This window comes from Trichosurus vulpecula, chromosome 6 (genome assembly GCF_011100635.1).
Source record: "Trichosurus vulpecula isolate mTriVul1 chromosome 6, mTriVul1.pri, whole genome shotgun sequence".
NCBI classification, from domain to species: domain Eukaryota; kingdom Metazoa; phylum Chordata; class Mammalia; order Diprotodontia; family Phalangeridae; genus Trichosurus; species Trichosurus vulpecula.
The window spans coordinates 261,751,682-261,774,334 of NC_050578.1; the positions used below are offsets into that span (position 1 = coordinate 261,751,682).

Sequence of the window (22,653 nt, forward strand, 5' to 3'; positions counted from 1 at the left end):
TAGTATAGCAACCAATATTGGACTGAAAGCAGTAGAAAGCATATGTATATAGGTAGGAACTTACATTACTCCAGATGTCAAGGCTGATTCATTCAATATATCCTCTCATAAGTAAACAAAGAAAAACAAACAAAGAAGCCTATACTGCTGCCTCATCCATTGTTCCTAACAGACACCTATTTAGAGATGGTGTCTCAAAAAGGAGGTGAAATATATATATGCACTTCATTTAATGGTACTTTCATCACCTGGAAGAGGTCCTTTTCACCCTGGTGTTCATTCTCTGAAATATGTCAAGTGGGACTTATGGCCAAGAAATATTCCTTTTTCTCCTAGAAGCACAAATAGATGCTCAAACCTCTGGATACCACATGGAAATGGGCAATGAAAGAAACTCCTAGAGACCTTTTATCAAGCATGCTCTGATTTTAAAGGTATGTGTGGGAACAGGGGATAGACTCTCAGAGGAATTTCAAAGCAGTCCACCAAATTGTAGACAAATTTTGTACAGTGACAAATTTGGTGCGGGGGGACATATATTTTTTTTCCTTTTCCTTTTTGTCTCCTGCCAGGCATATTTGCCAGGTATCAGGTCAGTTTTGCTATCCAGTCCCAACCCCTTCAAATCTATGCACACCCAAGTCACACTCCTACTTAACATCTTAGAACAATGCCTGGAAATTTCATATCACCAGAGGAGTCAAATTGTTACATGATACAGATGAAGACAGAAAACATATAGAACTCCCCCTGCCATTCCTGAGTCAATCAAGCCAATACCAAAGAAGGCTCACATTTTAAAATAACCATTTGATATTTAATCCACTGGCAGCTGATTTTACTCCTGCCTGTTTCCATATTGCTCTTTTGAGTATTGTCTAAGGTGCACTTGTCACTAAATCATTCCTCTTACTTATTTAGTTCTATAGCATTCAGCATTTGTTTCCCCTCCTGGCAAGAAGAAGTCTCTCTTGAAGAAGGGTGGTGAGAAGAAGAGGCTAGAAATGTCTATCCCCATGCAACATGTGGGCGTGGGGTGGGGCCCAGCCTTCAGAACACATCAGGTCTTGATGTATCTTGAATTTTTCACTTATTTTGTTAAATATCCCAATTACATTTTGATATGGTTTGCCTAGATTTGGACATTGGGTGATATTGAAAGACTTGAAATTCAATAAGGATAAATTTAAATTCTACCATTTAGGTACAAAACATCAATTTAAAAATACAAAATAAATGATGAATGGTTAGAAACGTTGTTTTAATAAAATAGTTTTGGGTCTTTACTGGCCCATAGCTTAACATGGGCCTTTTGATGTGTCATTCATAAAGCTATTGTCATTTTAGGCTGCATAAAAACAGGTATAGCTGCCAGAAACAGGGAGATATTAATCTCAGTGTACCCTGCTTTTGTCAGGACTCATCTACCATGTGCAAGTCTTAGTTCCAAGAATATTGGTAAGCTGAAGAATGGAGAGAGTTGGGCAACAAGGTTAACATAAAGAGAGATTGCATAAAAAACCCAGGAAGGAAAAGACTCATTGTGGGTAAGATAGCTTCAAGTATATGAAGAAATGTTGTATGGAAGAGATTTATAGTTTTTTCTGCTGGACACAAGAATACAGAATGAAGAACAATAGGTAAAAGATCTAAAGAACCAAATGTTAATTGTAGACTTGTTTTCAGGGGGAAAAACATACTTACTAAAAATTAAAGCAATCCCAAATGGGGAGGGAAGGAGGAAGCAACTGAGGTAGTGAGGAGGGAGAGAGAGATAGAGAAAGAGAGAGGAGTCCTTCAAGATCTTCAGCATTTTTAAGGAGAGTCTACATAACAATTTCTCAATTATCATGCCTATTAATTGTACAACTATTTAGCTTTTATATGGTCCTTAAAAATACTATCTTATTTTCTCCTCATACAAAAAAAAGGCTGAGAGATAAGTGCTGCTCTAGATGAGGAAATGGACACTGATAGATTGACTTGCCCAGTATTCCATAGCTAGTAAGTATCTAAGGCCAAATTTAAACTCAAAAATGCTATAATACGGTAAACTGAAGTATGTCTTCCTTTCCTATATTCTTCCTATATATTGTAAAATATGTGAAGGGCTGTTGAGATCCCTTCAAAATGTCAAATTCACTGATTTTGTTACAATGAGTCCCAATAATGCTGGAGGTATGAGTAGCCTTTTCATGAGGGTGCTGCTCAAGCAGCGTATACTAAATGAGCACCCATTCTTACAACTCATGTGATGTATATTTATTGGAGAGTGTTCCACAATTTAAAAAAAAATCTCTCTTTCATACCTTTGTTTTTAGTTACTTGTAGTAGCTGGCTATTGTATGTAAATTCAACTTTGAGTTCCTGTAAGTTATAATTTAAGTAGAAAACCTTGACCCCAGGGTCATCTTTCATTGAGAGATCTAATCCTGAAGTGAAGGTGAGAGGCAGGATGCTATTAAAGAATCCCTACATCATTCCTCTTCTCAAAACCCTTCCTTTGCTCCAGACAGCTTACTGAAAAAGGTCATGTAATTTCTCACTTAAGACCTCCCACAATCCACCACTGCTCTTAGCTTTCCAACTTTAAATCACAGGATTTTGTGCCACATAATTAATTTATGTTCTAGCCAAAGTGGGGAGCTCACGTAGTCACTATTTCTTTCTTATCTTCCATCATTCATTGACGTCATTCTCAACCCCTGAAATGTCCTCAATAATTATTTCCATCTAGGAAAAGTTTCCTTCTCTTTCAAATAACTCCCTTCTCCTTCAAGGCATCCTTGATTTCCAGATATGAAATTATCTCTAATTCTCCAATTTTATCAAATCATGCTACATTTCCATTTTGTTGGATTATCACATTCTGCAAAGTACTTATTTTTTGGTTAATACCACAGTTCTCAAAAATTTTTAGTCTTCAGACTCCTTTCAACTTAAAAAATAGGACCCTAAAGGGATTGCATTTATGTAGGTTAGGTTGACCAATATTTACTTTTAGAAATTTGAACTACTGATATTTAAAATATATTAATTTATTTGAAATAACAAAAAACAATTACGTTAACATAATATATTTTGTAGAAAATCTGTGTTTTTCAAAATAAACAAAAGAGAGAACAGCAGGGATTCGAGATTCGCCAACCCTTGGCAAAGTCCATCCCAATTTGGAGTTATTTTCCTCTCCACAGAAAACCTAAATTTGCCTCCCAATGACATCCACTCATTTTTCCTGGTCCTGCCCTCTGAGATCCAACTGAAACCAAAAATGTTTAAGTATTCTGTACATAGTGTTAGCTTCCATATATAAATTTGCCATATTAGCTCCATTCATCTTAAAGCTCAACAGGAACAGTCTTAAGAACATTTTTGTGACTCTAAGTGAAAACTCACACTGTACTTCCATACAGTAGGTGTTTAATTAGTGACATTTTAAAAATTATATCTCGGTTTATTGCCCAGTAGAAGATTATGAACATAGTATTGTGTATTTTAAAACTGTCTTAATTTGCCATGTATGTGTGCATTTTGTGTGTACATATGTACATATATACATACAAACAGATATAGTTATACATATAGCTACATAAACAAACAAATTTATATTCTGAATGGGAAATGCAATGTGACTTTAAAAATGAATGAGTTGATTAATTAAAAAAGTACTAAGCTCTTACAATGTACCAAGCACTATGCTAAAGGTTGGTAATGCAAATAAAACAAATAAGGTCTCTGCCTTCAGAGAGCATACGTTCTCAAAGGAGCTAAGAATGCATTTTTAAGAAAGTGCTAGTTATGGAGGCCTATTCTGATTTGGAAAAGTTATAGCAGTTGTGAGTGTAGTGGTTGAAGTGCAGGTTGACAGGAAAGGTGATGTAGCTGATTTCAGAGGACTTAAAGATTGTACCATTCTTAGATTTTATACATAAAGAAAATAAGACCTCAGAAAATTAGCTGATTTGACAGAAGTTGTTCAGGTATGATATGTTGTAGAACAATTGGAAACTCTCTTCCCAGCTGTAGCACCTCCTAAAGAGCCTTACTCATCAGCAACAACCCCTCCTCTGCTCTTTATAGAAACTGCATTAATTGATTAAAATGTGAACAGATCATCTTCTATGTATCCCCAACACTTCCTACAGTGTTTGGCATGTAGTAAGTACTAAGTAGAATTTGATCCCTCTCTGGCTCTCTCTGTGTCTCCGTCTCTGTGTCTCTGATTCTCTGACTGACTCTCTCAATGTCTCTGTCTCTCTCTCTGTCTCTCTCTGTCTCTCTCTGTCTCTCTCTGTCTCTCTCTCTCTCTCTCTCTCTCTCTCTCTCTCTCTCTCTCTCTCTCCCCCCCTCTTGTGTCTCTGTATCCGTCTCTCTCTGTGTATCTCTGTCTCTGTCTTAATGTCTCTCTTTCTCTATCTCTCTTTGTCTGACTCTGTCTTTGTCTCTCTATGTTTCTGTCTCTCTTCTCTGTCTCTTTCCCTCTTAATTCACCAAATCCAGTACACTTCCCATCATACCATGCAGTTCCCTTAAATTGCAGATAGGCAGTCTATAAATAAGCCAGCATTAAGTACTTGATGTGACTCAGGCACTGTGATAAATACAGAGGAAAAAAAGAAATGGAAAAACCCCAAACATTCTTCCTATTGTCAAAGAAGCATCAATTCTAATTAGTGATATGAAATAAAAATATAATAAATATAGATTATGTACACCCTATTAAAATATAGTGTCAAAAGAAGTCAATCTTAATTCTCAGATACTAGATGTAATTAATTGAGAGCAAGGAAAGACCTTCTTTAGAAGATAGAATTTGAGCGTTGTCTTGGAGGAAGCCAGAGAAGCTAGAAGGTAGAGATGAGAAAAGGGAACAGCAGAGGATTGGGGATAAACAAAACAAACGCATGGATTTAAGGTGGAGTGTAATTAATGTTCTAGGCAAGTAAGCCAGAGTAGTGTGTGGAGGGCAGTAAAGTATAAAAAGACTGTAACTGAGAACAGGAGAAAAGAAATTGGAGAGAATTAAAAAAATAAGAGAAAACATATTTTTTCACAGTTATCCTGTAAGTTGCCCTTTTAATGATTCCTAAGTCTGCATTACTATTCTTGAAAATCTCAAACATCTAGTCATGGAATAATAATGTGTATAAAAAAGAAGATTATTATAGATTATCCTTTTCTTTAATCCTTTCCATTCCATATAATTGGGGGAATTATCATTAAGTTAGAGCTCTGTAAAAATTCTACAATAGGCACCAATCCAGATATAAAGGTACATAAACTAAGATTACTTCTTTTTATCCATGACTTTTTGGCTTTTAAAGAAAGTTCATCCCTATTCAAATTAAATATTGATTTGTTTTCATTTTCTTTATATTTCTTGCTTCTTTTGTGAAATGGCTAATATGGAAAATGTTTGGAATGATTTTACCCATACAGTTGATATATTTCTTGCCTTCTCAATGGGTAAAGGACAGGTGGGATGGAGGAAGGCAATTTCTAAATTAAAAATAGTTTTAATTAAGGTTACAAATAAATAAAAAGAAAAAAAGGGAAAAAAACAAAATTCATCCCTGAAAAAAGGTGAAAATAGTAGCATGTTGACATTTCTTCAATTGGCCTTAAATGAAAAATCAAATTAAAATTCTATTTTATTTAAATATCAAAACCATTTTTGCTACCCATACCTTCTGCATTGCTTTCTTCATCTCTGTATTTCTCAGTGTATAGATGAGTGGGTTCATCATGGGTGCAATGACTGTGTAAAACATTGAGAACTCCTTATCATTTTGACTGGCACTGGGAGGTGGGATATAGGTGGCGATACAGGGTACAAAGAATAGAACCACGACCATGACATGAGAAGCACAGGTGGAGAGGGCTTTATGTCGAGCATCTGATGAGTGGTTCCTAAGGTTATATAATATGACGATGTAAGATGCCACCAAAACCAGAAAGGTGGCCAAGACAACCATCCCAGTATTTGCAATGACTAAGATATTTGGGATACGTGTGTCAGTGCAGACAAGTTTTAAGAGAGCTTTCACATCACATATATAGTGATCCACTTGATTAGGGCCACAGAAAGGTAATCTAATGACCATGATCATCTGGGCAATGGCATGCCAAAAAGCAAATAACCAGGCCATCAGGAGCATCGTGTTACATCTCTGTCTACTCACAATTACCATGGAATGCAAAGGTTTACAAATGGCAACATAACGGTCAAAGGCCATAGACACGAGAATGAACACCTCAACACCTGAAAGAAAATGAGCAGTAAAGAGCTGAGTCATGCAGCTATTATAGGAGATGGAGTTTTGCTTGGCGATTAAGTCCCTTAGTAGCCTGGGAACCACAGTGGAAGTATAGGCAAGATCCATGTAGGATAAATGACAGAGGAAATAGTACATAGGTTGTTGGATTAAATGACTGCATATGATAGTGATGAAGATAATAATGTTCCCGAAGAAGATGGCAAAATAGCAGAGCAGGAAGATTATAAAACATATCATCTTAACCTCTGGCTTCTTGAACAGTCCCAAAAGAACAAATTCTGTAACATTGTTCTGATTTTCCATGTATTTAAAGGAGAGGATGACTTTCTAGAAGAATTCTAATTCACCTGCAATTAAACCAAATACGACAAATCAGTAAAAGTACTGAGTTTGTAGGTGTTTTTGAATGGAAGTCTCATTAGCAGATTGTTGATACAACTTTAATTCTACTATTTGGCTTTTTTCTACACATTTAAATGAAAATACAAAAGTTTGTCTTAATTTCATGCAGATGATATGTATTCTTCCAAAATTTAGCATCTATCCAGTAGCCTTTCTAATGCTATTAAAATCTATTTCTACCTATAAGTTAAAAGTACAACTTAACTTTAAAACATCTGATACTATGTTAAAAGTCCATTTTAATGGACTTCTGAAACATCCAGATAATTTTCTGTGAGGACTCATCCCATATCAAGTAGTTATTAACATAATTAAACTGAATTGGTTAAAAAAAGAAATTCCTAACCTTATTTTATCAAAAAAGTATGACAAATGCTATAATTTTTAGGGAAAGTGTAACAAATATTAAATATGAATATGGTGATCTTTGTCAAAAACTCTTTAATACTTTTTCAGAAAATGAGAGAAAAATAATAATACTAAAGAAATCTTTTCTTCTACTTGCCTCATCCATTTTGTCAGTGAAAAATTATAGGAGTTTAAAAAATGGAATGAATGCCTAAATAAAGAGAACAATGAAATATTTAAAAAAAACATGATAGTTCAGGCTCAGCTCCCAAACTGGATGAATTAAAAATATATGAAGGGATATTTTACAATGGACTAAGAAATCACTGATATGGATTTATTTCCATTCCAGAAAGGGAAGTGTCAACTACTTAACCAGTGAGTGGGTCCCTCTGATTATCAAAAGTTCAGGGGAAAAAAATAAGTAATAGTACTGGGTGAGGGAGGAAAGAATGAGACTAATTAAGAGGAGTAATGATATTTACTCTGACAGTTTTAAGCAATATGGTGCTCATTTATTTGTATTGCCTTTGTGGCAATTGAGGATGTGGTTGAGGCATAATATTTGTCTGAGATTGGGGGAAAGGTTGAACTCTCTTTATTTCTTACCCTTTTGTTTTATGGATGTATCACCATGTTTCTGATTTTCTTGAATGGCAACATCTCACTACCCTTACTCTTCCTCCTTCTCCCCTTCTTCATTTTCCTTTCTCTTTCCCTCCTTCATATCTTCTTTCTTCTCCTTTTGCTCACCTAATATTCCAGCATAACTTACAATACTCCTTGTATAAAAGTAATAGACTGCCATCAATCCCCTCAAACCAAATCTTCCAAGCTTGAATGGACATAACACAGTTCCCCCCATATCTCTTCCTTTCTGGTATAAATTTGTAGAACCCAGATCTACTGTCATTGTTGTATGTTTTTGATATATTTGTATACTTGTTTCATTTCATGGGAGGAGTGGGAGGGAGAATATCTGAAATAGTGTTAACAACAAACCTCCTGCCCTTAATGAATCTGGAACAATCATGCTTGGATTCTAATATTTATTTCCTAGATTTGCTAAAAGAAGATGCAGATGTAAGAGAATAATGAACAAAGATGGAAAAAACAGCTGAATCAAATGAATACTAGAACTAACACAATTATAAATGGAAATGATGCATTAATTTATAAAATATCTGAGACCAAGGAAGTCTATTGTTCAGTCATTTCAGTTGTGTCTGTCTCTTTGTGATCACATTTGGAGTTTTCTTGGCAATGATACTAGAGTGGTTTGTCATTTCCTTCACCTGAAGGAAGACATCAGGGACATTAAAAAAATATTTGTGCAAAGGATAGGAACAGGAACTAGAGTCTTATGGCTATAAGGACCTTCCCAGTGAGGAAAGCCCCTCTGCCAGTTGAGGTTAGCATCTTTTCTTTGAATAATGGTCTTGGAGAGCTGCCTAGAATACTGAGAAATTAAGTGACTTGCCAAGATTTAGAGAAAAAATATTTTCCAAATGAAGGACCTTGGAACATGTAAGAATGTCAACAATTACTAATCTATATGCCTAATTTCCCATCTATAAAAATGTGATTGATCATAATTTACACATTAAGGACATCCTTCATACTTTCATTCATAGGGAATAGACAGGTTCACATATGTTATGCTATAGTCATTCTCTTTTACAGTCATATAGGTTAATGAAAAGTATAAAATGTCCAACTATTTAATTTTTGTTTAAAAAAAACAATAGGAATTTATGTGCCTAGCATACTACTTGACAACTGCTATAGCTTTTGACATAGTACAGTGAGTTTCTAACTTTATACTCTCTCCCTAGTATTCATCATGCATACATACAAGCTAATCAAGGTTTCTTGATACATAAAACATCCAAGACACCCTTGGTTATTAATATCAAGTAAGGCATAAAATAAGGAGACATATGCCCACAAGTTCTGTTCACCATTGTCTTAAAGGAGAAGCAGAAGATAACCCCAGTAAGAGTGGGGATTCCCTTTAGGTGTTCAGGCCTTACTCATGTTCTATTTAGTCAATCACATTGCATTCCTTGCATAAACCCCCAGAGCACTGTAGAACTTTCTGGGTAAGGTACATAACCAACATTAAAAATAGATCTAACACTATATACAGAATGGGAAATAAATAAAGAAGCAAACAACAACAAAGAAAGAGAAGATAGATGAAGGATGTCTTTCATTTATATTATGAAATGATTTGAGAAGGATTCCTTGGAAAACATAAAAATCTTCCTATCTACGTATATGTTTCACTATATTTAGATAAATCTTTATTGTAAACAAATACAGACAGATGCTGACAAAGGCTGGGTTGCCTTTTGGAAATTTGATGCATTTTAATTTTTTCAAACTTCTGCAAACCAAGGTCTAATTTATTAGTATAATTTTCAAAATGAAGTTTGTGATTGGCTTTAGACAGAAGCATTTTCTTTGTAATCCAAAAGAAAAAAAGTTAACTATTATCATATAGAATATCACATTTGATTAAGGAAAGTCATGGAAAATATTATCTAAGAGCCAGAAGGAATGTTAGTTGGCATCTAGTGTAAACCCTCACTTCCCCCTTCATTCCTGATAGAAAGTGATGGTGAAATAAATGGCTTGCTTCGTGTCACATAGCAAAAAAAAAGCCCAGAATGAGAATGTAAACCTTGGTTTGGTCATTAAGAGTCCCTCCATCAGACATTTGGGCTTAATAGTAAAAGTAAAAGAGGAGAAATGAAGAGAGTTCAACCTTTCCCCCAAATCTCAGACAAATATTATGCCTCTACCACATCCTCAATTTCCACAAAGGTTGGAAAAATAAATCATCACCCAGATCACTTAGAACTGTCAGAGTAAATACCATTGCTCCTCTTAATTAATCTCATTCTTTCCTTCCTCACTCAGTATTATTTCTTGATTTTGTCACTGAGCTTTTGATAATCAGTGGGACCCACTCACTGATTTAGTAGTCGATTCTTCCCTTTCAGGAGGGGAAATAAATCTGTATCAGTGCTTTCTTAGTCCATTGTAAAAGTAAAAGGAATCTGTGTGCCTAAGGCCACAGGTTAGAGAGTGGGTGACTGGGTAAAAAGGGCATGTTAGAACTCCTAGGATTCACTCTGTACAGAACAGAAAGATAGACATAGACAGAAGGAAAGTGATAGTAACAATGATGGAGGGACAAAGGAAAAGTGACAGTGACAGAGTGACAAAGACAGAGAAAAGCAGAGATAGAGAACCAGACAGAGACAGATCAAAACAGAGATGGCAAGAGAAAGAGAAACTCAATGAAGGAAATTTTAGATATATAAGTGAGCAAATACAACTTACCAAAAAAGCAAAAGCAGATTAATAAACAATACAATTAAATCCACGCCGATTTAATTCATCTTCCCTCTTGAGGTGAAATACAGTATAATGAAAAGGGTGGAGACTTTTAAGGTATAGACTTGAATACCACCCATCATAATTACTATTTATGTATCCATTAAAAATTCACTTTGACTCTCTCTAATTCCATTTCCTCATCCATGACTTGAAATAATATACCTTCTTTCTTTCTCTCATTGCATAGGTATACGAAGCAAAGAACATAATGCATTTAATTGGTTTTAAAAAAATCTTTAAAATGGTTTTGAAAATATCAGAATTTATTAATACTTCAATGCTCACCTTAGTCGCTACCTTCTCCTTGGATTCATCACACAATAACTCATGTTCTACTTATTTGGATTTATATTGTATTTCTTTACATACCCCTAGGCTTCCACCAGAATGCAAGCTTGGTAATTCCTTATGTGCCAGAGTTGAAGGGAACATTAGAAGCAATTCATTGTAATTCGTATCTGAAAAAGGATCCCTCCTAAAACTTACCTAGGAATCCATTCAGCATTTCTTCAAAGGTCCTCCTCCTTCCCAAGAGAAATCAGTCTCCTTTTCAATTGCTCTTTACCTATTTGGTAATTTGTCATTATATTGGGAACGAATCTCTCTGTTTGCAACATCCACCCCAAACTCCTATATCTATTTTGTGCTTCAGAAACAAATAAAAGAAGTGCAATACTTCTTGCACAAGAAATTTACAATTACTTGAAGGTAGCTTTCAGTTTATCACATCTCCAGGATAAATATCACAAGTTATTTAAATCACATTTTAGGTAATACAATAGTGAAGCCACCGACTCTCCTGGTTGCCCTACTTGGGACATTCTGTGACCAATCAGGTTCACGTGAAACCTAGCATAAAGCATGATACTCTGAATAGGATCTAAACAATACAGAGTATAGTGGGACTGTTCTTTCATAGTCCTAGATACAGGGGTGGGGAACCTGTGACCTTGAGGCCATATATGACCCTTTATGTCATCAAGTGCAGCCCTTTGACTGAATCCAAACCTCACAGAACAAATCCCTGTAATAAAAGGATTTATTCTGTAGAAGTTGGACTCAATCTAAAGATTGCTCTTGTGGCCCTAGAGGGCTACATGTGGCCTCGAGGCCACAGATTCCCCACCCCTTTGGAGACTGTGCTTCCTTTAAATAAGTGTGAGAATACCTACATTTTTATGATATCATATTTTTGATTTATATTTAATTTTCACTTTTCTGATTGATCCTTTCCTTGTTGTTATCTGCCAAGTAAAAATCTATATACCCATTTTGTGTTTATGAAGTGCATTTATTTGAAAAGAAATAACAATAAAAAAGGTGAAGAATTCATTTTAAAATTACTGGGGTGCAGTACTAAAGGTCATATTTACTTTTTTGCTGTTGTTGTTGGTTGAATCTATGACTTCATTGCTGTAGGGAATTCTTAGTGAAGATCACCTTTTTTCAATGCATAGGGGGAACTGCACTAGAAATAATTTTAGAATTCTCCAAGGCCATGAAAGCTTCGGTGAATTAGTTGCCCAGATCTAAACAATGGTCAGCATTGGGGCTTGACCTCATGTCTTCCCCACTCTGAGGCCCCCTCTCTGCTCACTTCAGCATATTGTGTTTAATCTTGTATGCTACTTAATGCAGTATGTACTTATATGCAGTTAGTACCTCATATACAGCTAAGTCTATACTAACAAGTTGGATAAAAAAAATAATCCATGCTCTCAAAGATCTCACATTCTAATATCAAGAAACTAACTACTCAAAGAGTAGTGTTACCCAGGAAAACATGTTTTGGCTTGAAGAGTTACAGGAAAAAGGAGGAAGTCATAGGGCAGTAGAGAGATATCTTTTTCAGATAGCAGTGGTGGTATTCATTTCATTCATATTCATTCCAGATTTAAAAGAAGAGAGCAATATAAATAAAAATAATAATATATGTTGAAAGGAGTACTTACTTAGGGTAGAGAGTTTTTTGGAGGTTCTTGTTCAACTATTATACAGTTTAGATAAAACTCCCCACTTTCCCTCATGACTCAATTCTCTGTTTTGTGCTTTGGCCAAGGCTGATCTCAGACTGTTCCCATTTGAGAAAAGTGCTTGAGTTTCTAAGTACTTCAGTTAGCTCTCAGAATAAATGTGTTGCATATCCTATCCTATTTCTAGACCTGGAAAGCTTTTCCGAACTTCGAGAAAAACCTCAGATGGATGCTAGTTCAGGAATAAATTTTAATGAGCAAAATATGTTCTGGGTTTAGGGCTCTACGGGTTAGAGCAAAAAGGGACCATTAAATTCCTTTATCTGCCAAAATGCAATCCGTGGGCTGAATGATTTCCTATGTATCTTTTCTGATATTTTCAGACATTTTGTAAGGGTACATTATCACAGTTGAGAAGCTAATGTTTTTCTCCTTATCTTTTTAGAATCCTGAATTTTGTTTCATCTAAATGGGATGAAATTGAAATTACAAAGGATTTGTAGGTTGCCTGAGAATTTAGAGATGATTGTGGATAATTTCAGGTTTCACAAACCAGGAAATGAAAGCTCAGTGTGTGCAGTGACTTCTTGAGTGTCACTCACCTAGATTCAAACTCAGGTAGTTAGGGTCCATATATAATGTTTCTGAAGAAAAATAAAGTTTATCAAATGTTCTGAAGGAAAACAACGCTATTTCTTTGTTTTTTTCTTTTGTTTTGTTTTGTTTTTTCCTTTTTGATTACAAGCCACTGTTATATTTAATGGACTGAGTCTGAGATGTAAGTGTGTGCAGAGCATGCCCTCTTTATGTGAATTGTTTAATGGGATAAAAATAAAAAGACAAAAGTGGTATCTGTATAAAAATTATGGAGATGTCTAAAATGTCGTTAGGCTAAATACATTTCTTCCTTTAGTTCAGGATTATTTAGTCTTTTTATATCCCACATGTTCACTTGGTCATCTGGTGTAAATTATGGAATCTTTTTCAGTATGCTGTTTTGATATAATTGAATGAATTTTTTTAATCAAAGACTAGTTGATCTAAAGATACTTTTTCTCATCAAAGTTCATGGATTCCATGATATCTATCCACTGTGTTTTTCAATGTATATAGGCTCCAGGTTAAGATCTCCTGCTCCAGTACATTTCTCTTCAGGGTAGGTGAAAGGAATTGCCATAAATGGAAAAATCCTGGATTTGGGAAGACATCAATATAATGCCACTATTGTAAAATTTCTTTTGTAATCTAATATAACTCTAAATCTCTCTGAGCCTCACTTTCCACATCTAAAAAAGGGGGATAAAAATCACCTATATGACAAAGACATGATAATCAGGTCAGACAATATATGAAGAAAGGGTTTGTAAAATGCCAAGTGCTAAACCAAAGTAGTCATTCTAATTGAAACCTTGTCAAACAAGAGTCAGTCAGTCAGTCAATACCCAAGTTCGTACCATAGTTGTTGATGTGAGAGGAGTGGGTATAAATAGAAGAAATATATTTAGCATATTTTTTGATATTAACAGTCAGGTATCTTCATAGGGATAAAACAGGGAAGAAGAAGTGAACAAATATAAAATATGGTGGGTGGGGTGAAGGGAGATTAAAATTAAAAAAGACCTTACATTGTCATATAAAAAGGTTGATTCATCCCTGACTGATATTTACTCATGGAAACCAAGCCTGGAGCCTGAAATCTTGACTTCTCCCTCTCCAGTCACTACACAAAGATGGGAAGTTGTGTGGTGGCTCAAAAGAAGATCTCATGTCTGTCTTTTGTTCCAAGACATACCAAGTCTGTCTCTTTTACCACTTGAAGGACAGTGGTCTTATTCAGGGTGATACTAATTCATTTGAAATTCAAGAGGTCTTATCACCTTGAAATCTGGCTTTTCTCCCAAAAGGGATCCCAGAGAAACACAAACAGGTACCATTAACTCTGCATCAAACTTTTAAGGAGGAAAAAAGGTATTTTCTAAGAGAGTTTTGTCTAGCATTCTCTGATTTTAAAGGTACATGTGAAACCAGGGAATTCATTCCCAGAGGCATTCTGAAGCAGCCAAATTTTTAGACTATTTAGAGTACAGTAGCAGACTTCAATGCAGGGGGATTTTTTTTGCCTTTTCCTTCTTGGCTCCTTTCTGGTTTATTCATTAATGTGAATATCAGACACCAAACATTTGACATTCAAAATCCTTAATTCAAAAATATAGCTAACATATTACTTAATATATGCTTATATAATATATACTATAACACATATACATATACTTAAGTATATATAAACAGATATGTATACACAAGTATATTTGCATGTGTGTATACATATGTATATAATACTTCATAACACCTACTTAATAGAATTTTAAATGAAAATTGGGACATTCCATGTCACCAGACAAATAATTTTGTGACATGATATAAAAAGATACAGAAAAGTACAGATCTTGATTTTCTTCAATTTTTCCAAATTTGTCGATTACAGTAATACCTAGGGAGAGACACTCATTTTTAAAGAACCATTAATTACAAAACTTCTTGTTATCTGCTTTTGTTCCCAATAATCTAAATAACTGTTGTCTTGAATAAAGCCCATGGTACACTTGTCACCACATCATTCCTTACATGACTTCTGCAGCATTTGACACAATTAGATGTTCCTCTACTCCATTATGTCTCTGGTTTTCCTTTTTTATTTCTGTGATATATCATATTTTCTTGGTTTTCATTCCTCTCTCCCCACTGTCTGTAACATTTGTTATGTCAGTCACTCTTCCACTTCCTGATGCCTTAGCATACATGCCTCATCTTTTTTTGACCCTCTAGTAGCCCTCTCTTCCTTATTCTCTTCTGTCTAAAATTAAGAATCCTGTTTCTGTGGATGCTTACTACAATTTATCTTCAGACCTAACTTGTCTCCTGAACTTCAGACATTCATTTCCAATCACTCCCTCTGAGTTTCCTTCTATATGTCTCATGGTTTCCTTAAATTAGACATGTCCCAAACTGATTTTCTATTTCCTTTTATTCCCTTCTTTTTTTTACTTATTTCAATCAGTTATGCTCCCATTGTCCTATTCTAGAAATTTTGGTGATGATTGTTGAGCTTTCTTAGAGCATCACAATTGGACTCAGGAAGATCTACATTGTAATCATAAGTCATATATTTGCTAGCTGTGTTTTTTAATCTGGCTATAAGATATGCTAACCTTCCATTATCACTTTGGGCCCAAGATTCCACCTAACCTTGATGGTACCACCAAGGCAAACCTAATGACTAGACATCTACCTAGCTGCCCTAGGAATTCGTACTTGTCTCCAGTTCAACTGAAAAGATATTGCTAATCCCATTGCTCCACCCTAGTCAAAACAATGTATTTGAAGTGACATCTGAGTACAGCTGAACTGGCTGTGGTTGAGTACTTTTAAAAATCCTTACCACTCAGTGATATTATTTACTTCTCCATATATGTATATATTTGTTTACTTTTATAGTGGTGTCCAAAAAGTCCCAGACTTTGACTTTTGGCACACCCAGTATATGTGCGCATATAAGTACGTACTTATTCCTAGTATTTGTCCCATATGGAATGCAAGTTAATTGAGAAGGGAGATGCTTATTTCATATTAGTACTCCCAGACATTAATACACTGTCTGACCTGCCTCATGGTATATTTGTTATGATAAAATGAAATAATGTCTAAAAAAAGATTTGTAAACTTTAAAAACTGTGTATATGTGTGAACTATCATCATTATCAACATCAGTTTCATGATTATCATCATTCTCCTTCTCATCTCATCTTGTACTGAACATTCTACTTTTGAATTATCTACCACATGCATCTAAATCTATCCCTACTGATACAACCCTTTCATAGGCTCCCTTTCCCATGAACTTGAATTAGCCCCTTAGCTATCAGATTTTATCAGATTTCTCAAACTCCATTCTTATTCACAATAAATCATTTTTTTCAAAATTATGGCCCATCAACCTTCTTTACTCATTAACCATATCATATCATTGTAGTCAAGGGTTCATCCAAGTACTTACAGGAAACCTGAACACTCTATACCTAGGTATAAGATTACAAATTTTAAGGGGCAGGCAAAAGAGATTATAAGGTATCAAGGTTTTACCCTTTTGAGATTTAGAATAGTAACATTTCCAACATTTCAGATTTTGAGTTTATCATTTTACAAGTTGTAAAGGATGGAATAAATGAAGAATTCACACAATGTGTGGCTTCTGTGAATATTATAATGTATGCAAAATGAATTTGGGAAGTAAATGAAATAAGTCTTAAAACTTCTTTATTTCTACAGTACGATAGATTGTTTACATTTATTAAATTCTAGTGTTTAGCCTTTGAATGACTGAAATATCAAAAACATAGTGTCCTTTCAAAACAAATTATGCAACTCTGTAAACAAGAGTTTAAGGAATCATTCTTGGAAATTCAGAAGAAGGCAACTGTGGAAAAAAAATCCACCGTTGAGAGGAATCTCTACTATTTTTTTTTTCTTTCTGCTCTTCCAGAGTACAGAAAATAGAGGTGATCATGTTGAGGTTGGTGGTTTTCTCTCTCCTTTTCTGCTTTCCAACACAGAGAATATTTGGATCAAACTAAAGAGAGGGAGAACAAAATTGAATTTATTTGTCACCTCAGATAACTCCCTTTCCCACTGAGAACAAAAAAAGAAAAGAAAGCAAAAACAAATAATGGGTAACAAATATTTATGATCAAGACAAAACAAAGACCAAAGTAGCCATGTTTAAAAACATATCTCATTCTAGACATTTAGGCCAACATCTCTGTGTCAGGATGCTTCATCATTCTTCAGGAAGTACGGTTTATTATTCCATTTATCAGAGTTATTAAGTCATGCAAAGATAAAAAAGTTCAAAGTTGAAGAGTCATGAATAGACAGTATTTCTCCTGAAAAAAATTCAGGAGTTCTAGCAGACTATAAGCATATTATGAAATAAAAGTGCAATATGGTAAGGAGAAAACCACTCTAATATAAACTGGTATGAGAGCTGTATCTACAATTAGAGAGGTGGCATTTCAACTGAATGCAACTCTGATCAGTATACACCTGGACTACTGTGCTCACTTCTGGATTTCACTTTTTACAAGTAATATTGAGAAGCTGCATTACCATCAAATAATGACAACCGTTAGGTTGAATATTATGCCATATGGTAATTCTTTAGAGAAATAGTATATTTTTATTATTTACTATAGAAAAGAAAACTTGAGGGATGACCATAATTCTTTCTTTAAGAATTTGAAAGTTGTTCTTTTTTTTGCAAATAGTATTTTTTCAATTTCATGTAAAGGCAATTATCAACATATATTTTTATAAGATTTTGAGTTCCAATTTCCCTCTCTCTCTCCTTCCCTTCCCTCCCCACTCCTAAGAAAACAAGCAATCTGATATATGTTATAAATATGCAACCATTCTAACCATATTTCAACATTAGTGATGTTTGTAAAAGAAGAATCAGAACAAATGAAAAATAAAAGTGATAAAAGTATTCTCTAATATGTGTTCAGACTCCATAGTTATTTTTCTAGATATCGATATCATTTTCTATCATGAGTATTTAAGAATTGTCTTGGATCATTATATTGCTGAAAAGAGCCAAGTCTATCATAATTGATTGTTACACAATGTTATTTTTACTATGTACAATGTTGTCCTGGTTCTGCTCACTTCCCTCAGCATCAGTTCATGTAAGTCTTTCCAGATGTTTCCGAAGTCTGCCTGCTCATTGTTTCTTATAGCACAATAGTATTCAATTACATTCATATACCATAAGTGTTTCAGCCATTCCCCTTTTGATGGGCATCCCCTCAAATTCCAATTCTTTGCCACCACAAAAACACCTGCTATAAATATTTTTGTGCATGTGAGTCCTTCCCCGATTACAATGATCTAGTAGTGTTATTACAGGATCAAAGGGAATGCACACCTTTATAGCCTGTTAGGTAGAGTTCCAAATTGTTCTCCAGAATGGTTGGATCAGGTCACAATTCCACTAGCAATCCTTTAGTGTCCCAATTGTCCCACATCTCCTCTAACATTTATCATTTTCTGGTCATATTATCCAATCTGATGAGTGTGAGGTGGTATATCAGAATTGTTTTAGTTTGCATTTATATAATCACTAATTATTTAGAGGATTTTTTTTCATATCACTATAGATAGATAACTTTAATTTCTTCAGCTGAAAACTGCCTGTTTATGTCCTTGGATGGTTTATCAATTGAGGAATAACTTATATTCTTATAAATGTGAAGCAGTTCTCTATCTGTTTAAGAAAAGGAAGCCTTTATCAGAGGGTACTGTCTATAAAAAATTGTTTCCCAGCTTTGAGAAAGCATTCGTCAGTTACAAAAATTTACACTTTAGTGAAAGCATGTAGAACTAGGAAAATGAGCAGAAGTTTTAAAGACACATTTAGGTTTTCATGAAAGGAATAAATGTTTATTGAATATAGTTAACCAGAGGTTGAATTGATTACTTCTGGATGTAGCGACTTCCTTCTATCCCCAAGGAGGTCTTTAAACAAAGCATGAATAATCCTTTTTCATAGATAACATACAGACCATGATGATTCAGGTATGGATTTAGGTAGAGTGCCCTTTGTCATCTGTTCTTTATCTATAATTCTGTGATTCTATTCACCATCACTCATTGATATAACACCATTATACTCTGTCTAAAATCCAATCAATATCAAGTTTGAAATCTTACTAACTTCTTGCTCTGAGCAAAACTTTCAAATCTAGTCCTTCCATCCTAATTCCCCAGGCAATCCCTTCAATAGAATTCTAGATATAATGCAAATTCTCTTCTATAGAGAATTACATTAAGTTGCAGCAAGACAGTCATCTTGGTTTAGGAAAATAAACTCTAATTATCCATCACAACTTGAAACTCTGACTTTTTTCCGCCAGAACCTTCTTCATGACTGGCCATAGGACACATATTAACTCTCCTACTTGTCATTGTATCATTTTAATTTAGTATCTTTATATGTTAAATTTTTATCTTATTCTGCTCTTCCTGACTACCTCCCCTTCTTGTCATTACAGTAAATAAATAAATAAATACACACACACATATACATACATATGTATATATATACATATATACATACATACATATATATATATATATATGTATATGTATATATATATATACATGTAAATCAGAATAGTAAGTTTATAAGTAGCCAGTTGGGTGTAGGGGGTGTTCAAGGAAACCTAGCACCTTGGGCATAAGGGCTTGCCAAGCCCTTTTCAGGGCTGCTCATTCACCTTTGGTGTCTATCTGGCACTCAATTCTCACCTATGGCTCCAAGAAGATGTAGCATGATCAGTAGCCACACCCCAGTAAAACTGTCTTGGCAGACAAGCTAAACCAGGTTGAGGGTACCAGAAGGGCCTCAAACTTGTAGGTGAGTTGGTGGTGAGTGCTGTATACTCCAAGCATGAGAAGACTTCCCTTCAGAATGGGCTAATAAGAAAAATTTATTTCAAAAGCTATGAGGGCAGCTGAAGCATGTGCTGTGGAGCCCTTAAGAGCTCGGTCAGACATCAATGATGTGGTCATCCACTGCATCCTGCGCTATCACCACACATCTTGACTTTTGTCTTGCTACTGGAATTTAATGACTCTGGAAGAATGAGTGGGGCTGATGACTTTATGAAACTCTGCCATCCCCTGTTCCCATCCTATCTGCCTCTGTAATCCATTCGTTACTCGTCTCTCAATTTTTGTGTTATTTGTCCCCATTTTCTCTATAGTTATTAAAATATGATTATAGCCCCATTTCCCACTGACATCATAGTCATTCCCAGAGAGTACTCAAAGGATCAGTTGTGCTTGCCCCCATTTAATAATTTATTTATTTCATAAAGTATCAATTCACTTTCAAGCTTAAAGGGTTTGACAAGAAAACAAGAAAACAGATGTCATTTGCTTTTATCCTTGAAATTATGAGATATTTAATTAATTAAACAAATATTTAATTAGTATAGATTATGTGTGTGTACATATATATGTGTGCATACATATGCACATATGCACATAAATATAAACACATACATAAACAAATAAACATACACAAACACACTTGTTCTTGCTACTGGGTTATGCAGAGATCAGTAATTTATAAAATATAAATCTATAGCTTTTTAAAGGTATTTATTGGGATTATTCTTAGGTACTGCTCATGTCAGAATATTGAGGAATATGAAAACTGATTTTGACGCTATGGGCTGAACGAATCGATGAAGTTGAATGCTACATATTTTATTTTGATGCTATTATAGTTTGTGGTACCACAGCTTCCTCATGGCATTCTTCATTTCTCTATTTCTCAGTGTGTAGATAAGTGGGTTCAGCATGGGTGCAATAACGGTGTACATCACAGAAAACTCTTTCTCACTATTGTTGTCACTGGGAGGTGGCACATAGGTATAGACACAGGGCAGAAAGAACAGCACTACAACCATGATGTGGGAGCCACAGGTGGAGAGGGCTTTGTGCCTACCCTCTGCTGAGTGCATTCGAAGATTGTACAATATGACTATATAAGACGCAAGAAGGACAAGAAAAGTAACCAAGCAAACCATCCCATTGTTAGCAATGACTAAGACATTAACAACATGAGTGTCAGTGCAGACCAGTTTCAGGAGGGGTTTCACATCACATATGTAGTGGTCAATCTGGTTAGGGCCACAGAAAGGTAACCAAAGGACCATGAGCATCTGGGCAATGGAATGCCAAAAGGCCACTGCCCAAGCAGTCAATATCAGCATGTTACATCTGTGCTGGTTCACAATGACTGTGTAGTACAAAGGTTTACAGATGGCAATATAGCGATCGAAGGCCATAGACACCAGAATGAACATTTCGACACCTCCCAGCAAGTGAGCAGCAAAGAGCTGAGTCATGCAGCAATCAAAGGAGATGGTTTTGCTCTCAGCAGCTAAGTCTCTGATCAGTGTGGGGAAGATGGTGGAAGTATAGGCCAGATCTGTTAGGGCCAGGTGACACAGAAAATAGTACATGGGTTGCTGAATCAGATGACTCAATGTGATAGTGATGAAGATGATGAAGTTACCCAGGAAGATTGCAAAGTAACAGAGCAAAAAGAAGGCAAAACATATTGTCTTCATCTCTTTGTTTATAAAAAGTCCCAAGAGAACAAATTCTGTGATATTGTTCTGATTTTCCATGTAGTAGGAGTAGGTGATAAATACAAAGTCGAATATTAATTAATCTGAAATTATGTTGAATGGGACAAATCACCATTGGTAGTGTTATAGTTATAGTACATAAAACCAATTCAGAGATAATTTTAAAAACAAATGATTGTTTTAATTGGCATACTGATTGTAAAACTTTAAAACAAAGTGTCCAACTTTAAGTCATAGAATTAAAAATAATCAAGTAAACATCTCTCTCAATACCTTTTCACAGTAAATAGATCCATTAATATACACAGTTTCAAAATTACAACATGACCTGAAATAATATAAACAGAGTGTAAACTACTATATATGTGCATATATTATTGTATGCATATTTATATCTGTGCTTATGTATATATATTTATGCATGTGTACATGTATATATCACCCCCCAGGGATAACTATAATTGAAATAATTTTAAAGTGTCTGATTTTAGTTTTAAAACTTTAATAAGGAATGGCATAATTAATTGTCATAATCTAATATGTTTATTATAAGGTAAAGTAACCCTTCCTATATTTTTTTCCTGTGGGGTGGAGGGTGCAAATGAGAAGCAAAGTCAAGTCAAAATAAGAAAACCAGAAACATCATGACATTTGGCAAGGGAAAGAGGGAGTGGGGAGAAGGAGAAGAATGAGGAGGAGAAGGAGAATAAGAAGGGGGAGGAGAATGAGGAGGATGAGGAGAAGTAACAGCAGGAGAAGGAGGAGAAGGAGGAGGAAGGAAACATGAAAGACAGGGAAAAACCTTTTTACCAAAAAATAGTGACAAGGTCCCTTAGTTCTTCATGTGCCTTTGCAACCTTTTTGGTCAGCAATTTTTCTTCACTTAAGAAAACAAAAACAAATTCTGTTTTTATGGCTAAAAAGGATTTATCACTTCAGCATCAAAACTTCCAATCCTGAAACTTTTCTTTTTTTTTTTTTTTTTGGGAGGGGGAAGGTAAGGCAAGTGGGGTTAAGTGACTTGCC

The 22,653-nt window shown here is 34.9% G+C and overlaps 2 protein-coding genes across 2 annotated transcripts; both read right to left on the bottom strand.

Annotated features, from left to right (window-relative positions):
- Positions 1 to 5,651: 5,651 nt before the first annotated feature.
- Positions 5,652 to 6,581, bottom strand: LOC118855405 (olfactory receptor 4P4-like). Its single transcript, XM_036765502.1, has one exon. The coding sequence runs from the start codon at positions 6,579 to 6,581 to the stop codon at positions 5,652 to 5,654; it is 930 nt and encodes a 309-aa protein (XP_036621397.1).
- A 14,170-nt stretch (positions 6,582 to 20,751) lies between these two features.
- Positions 20,752 to 21,666, bottom strand: LOC118855391 (olfactory receptor 4P4-like). The gene has a single exon (XM_036765483.1). It carries the CDS (start codon positions 21,664 to 21,666, stop codon positions 20,752 to 20,754), a length of 915 nt encoding a protein of 304 aa, XP_036621378.1.
- Positions 21,667 to 22,653: the final 987 nt, after the last annotated feature.

Excerpts from the sequence above, each read along its gene's own strand:
- LOC118855405 (XM_036765502.1), bottom strand. The coding sequence starts at position 6,581 with ATGGAAAATCAGAACAATGTTACAGAATTTGTTCTTTTGGGACTGTTC.
- LOC118855391 (XM_036765483.1), bottom strand. The coding sequence starts at position 21,666 with ATGGAAAATCAGAACAATATCACAGAATTTGTTCTCTTGGGACTTTTT.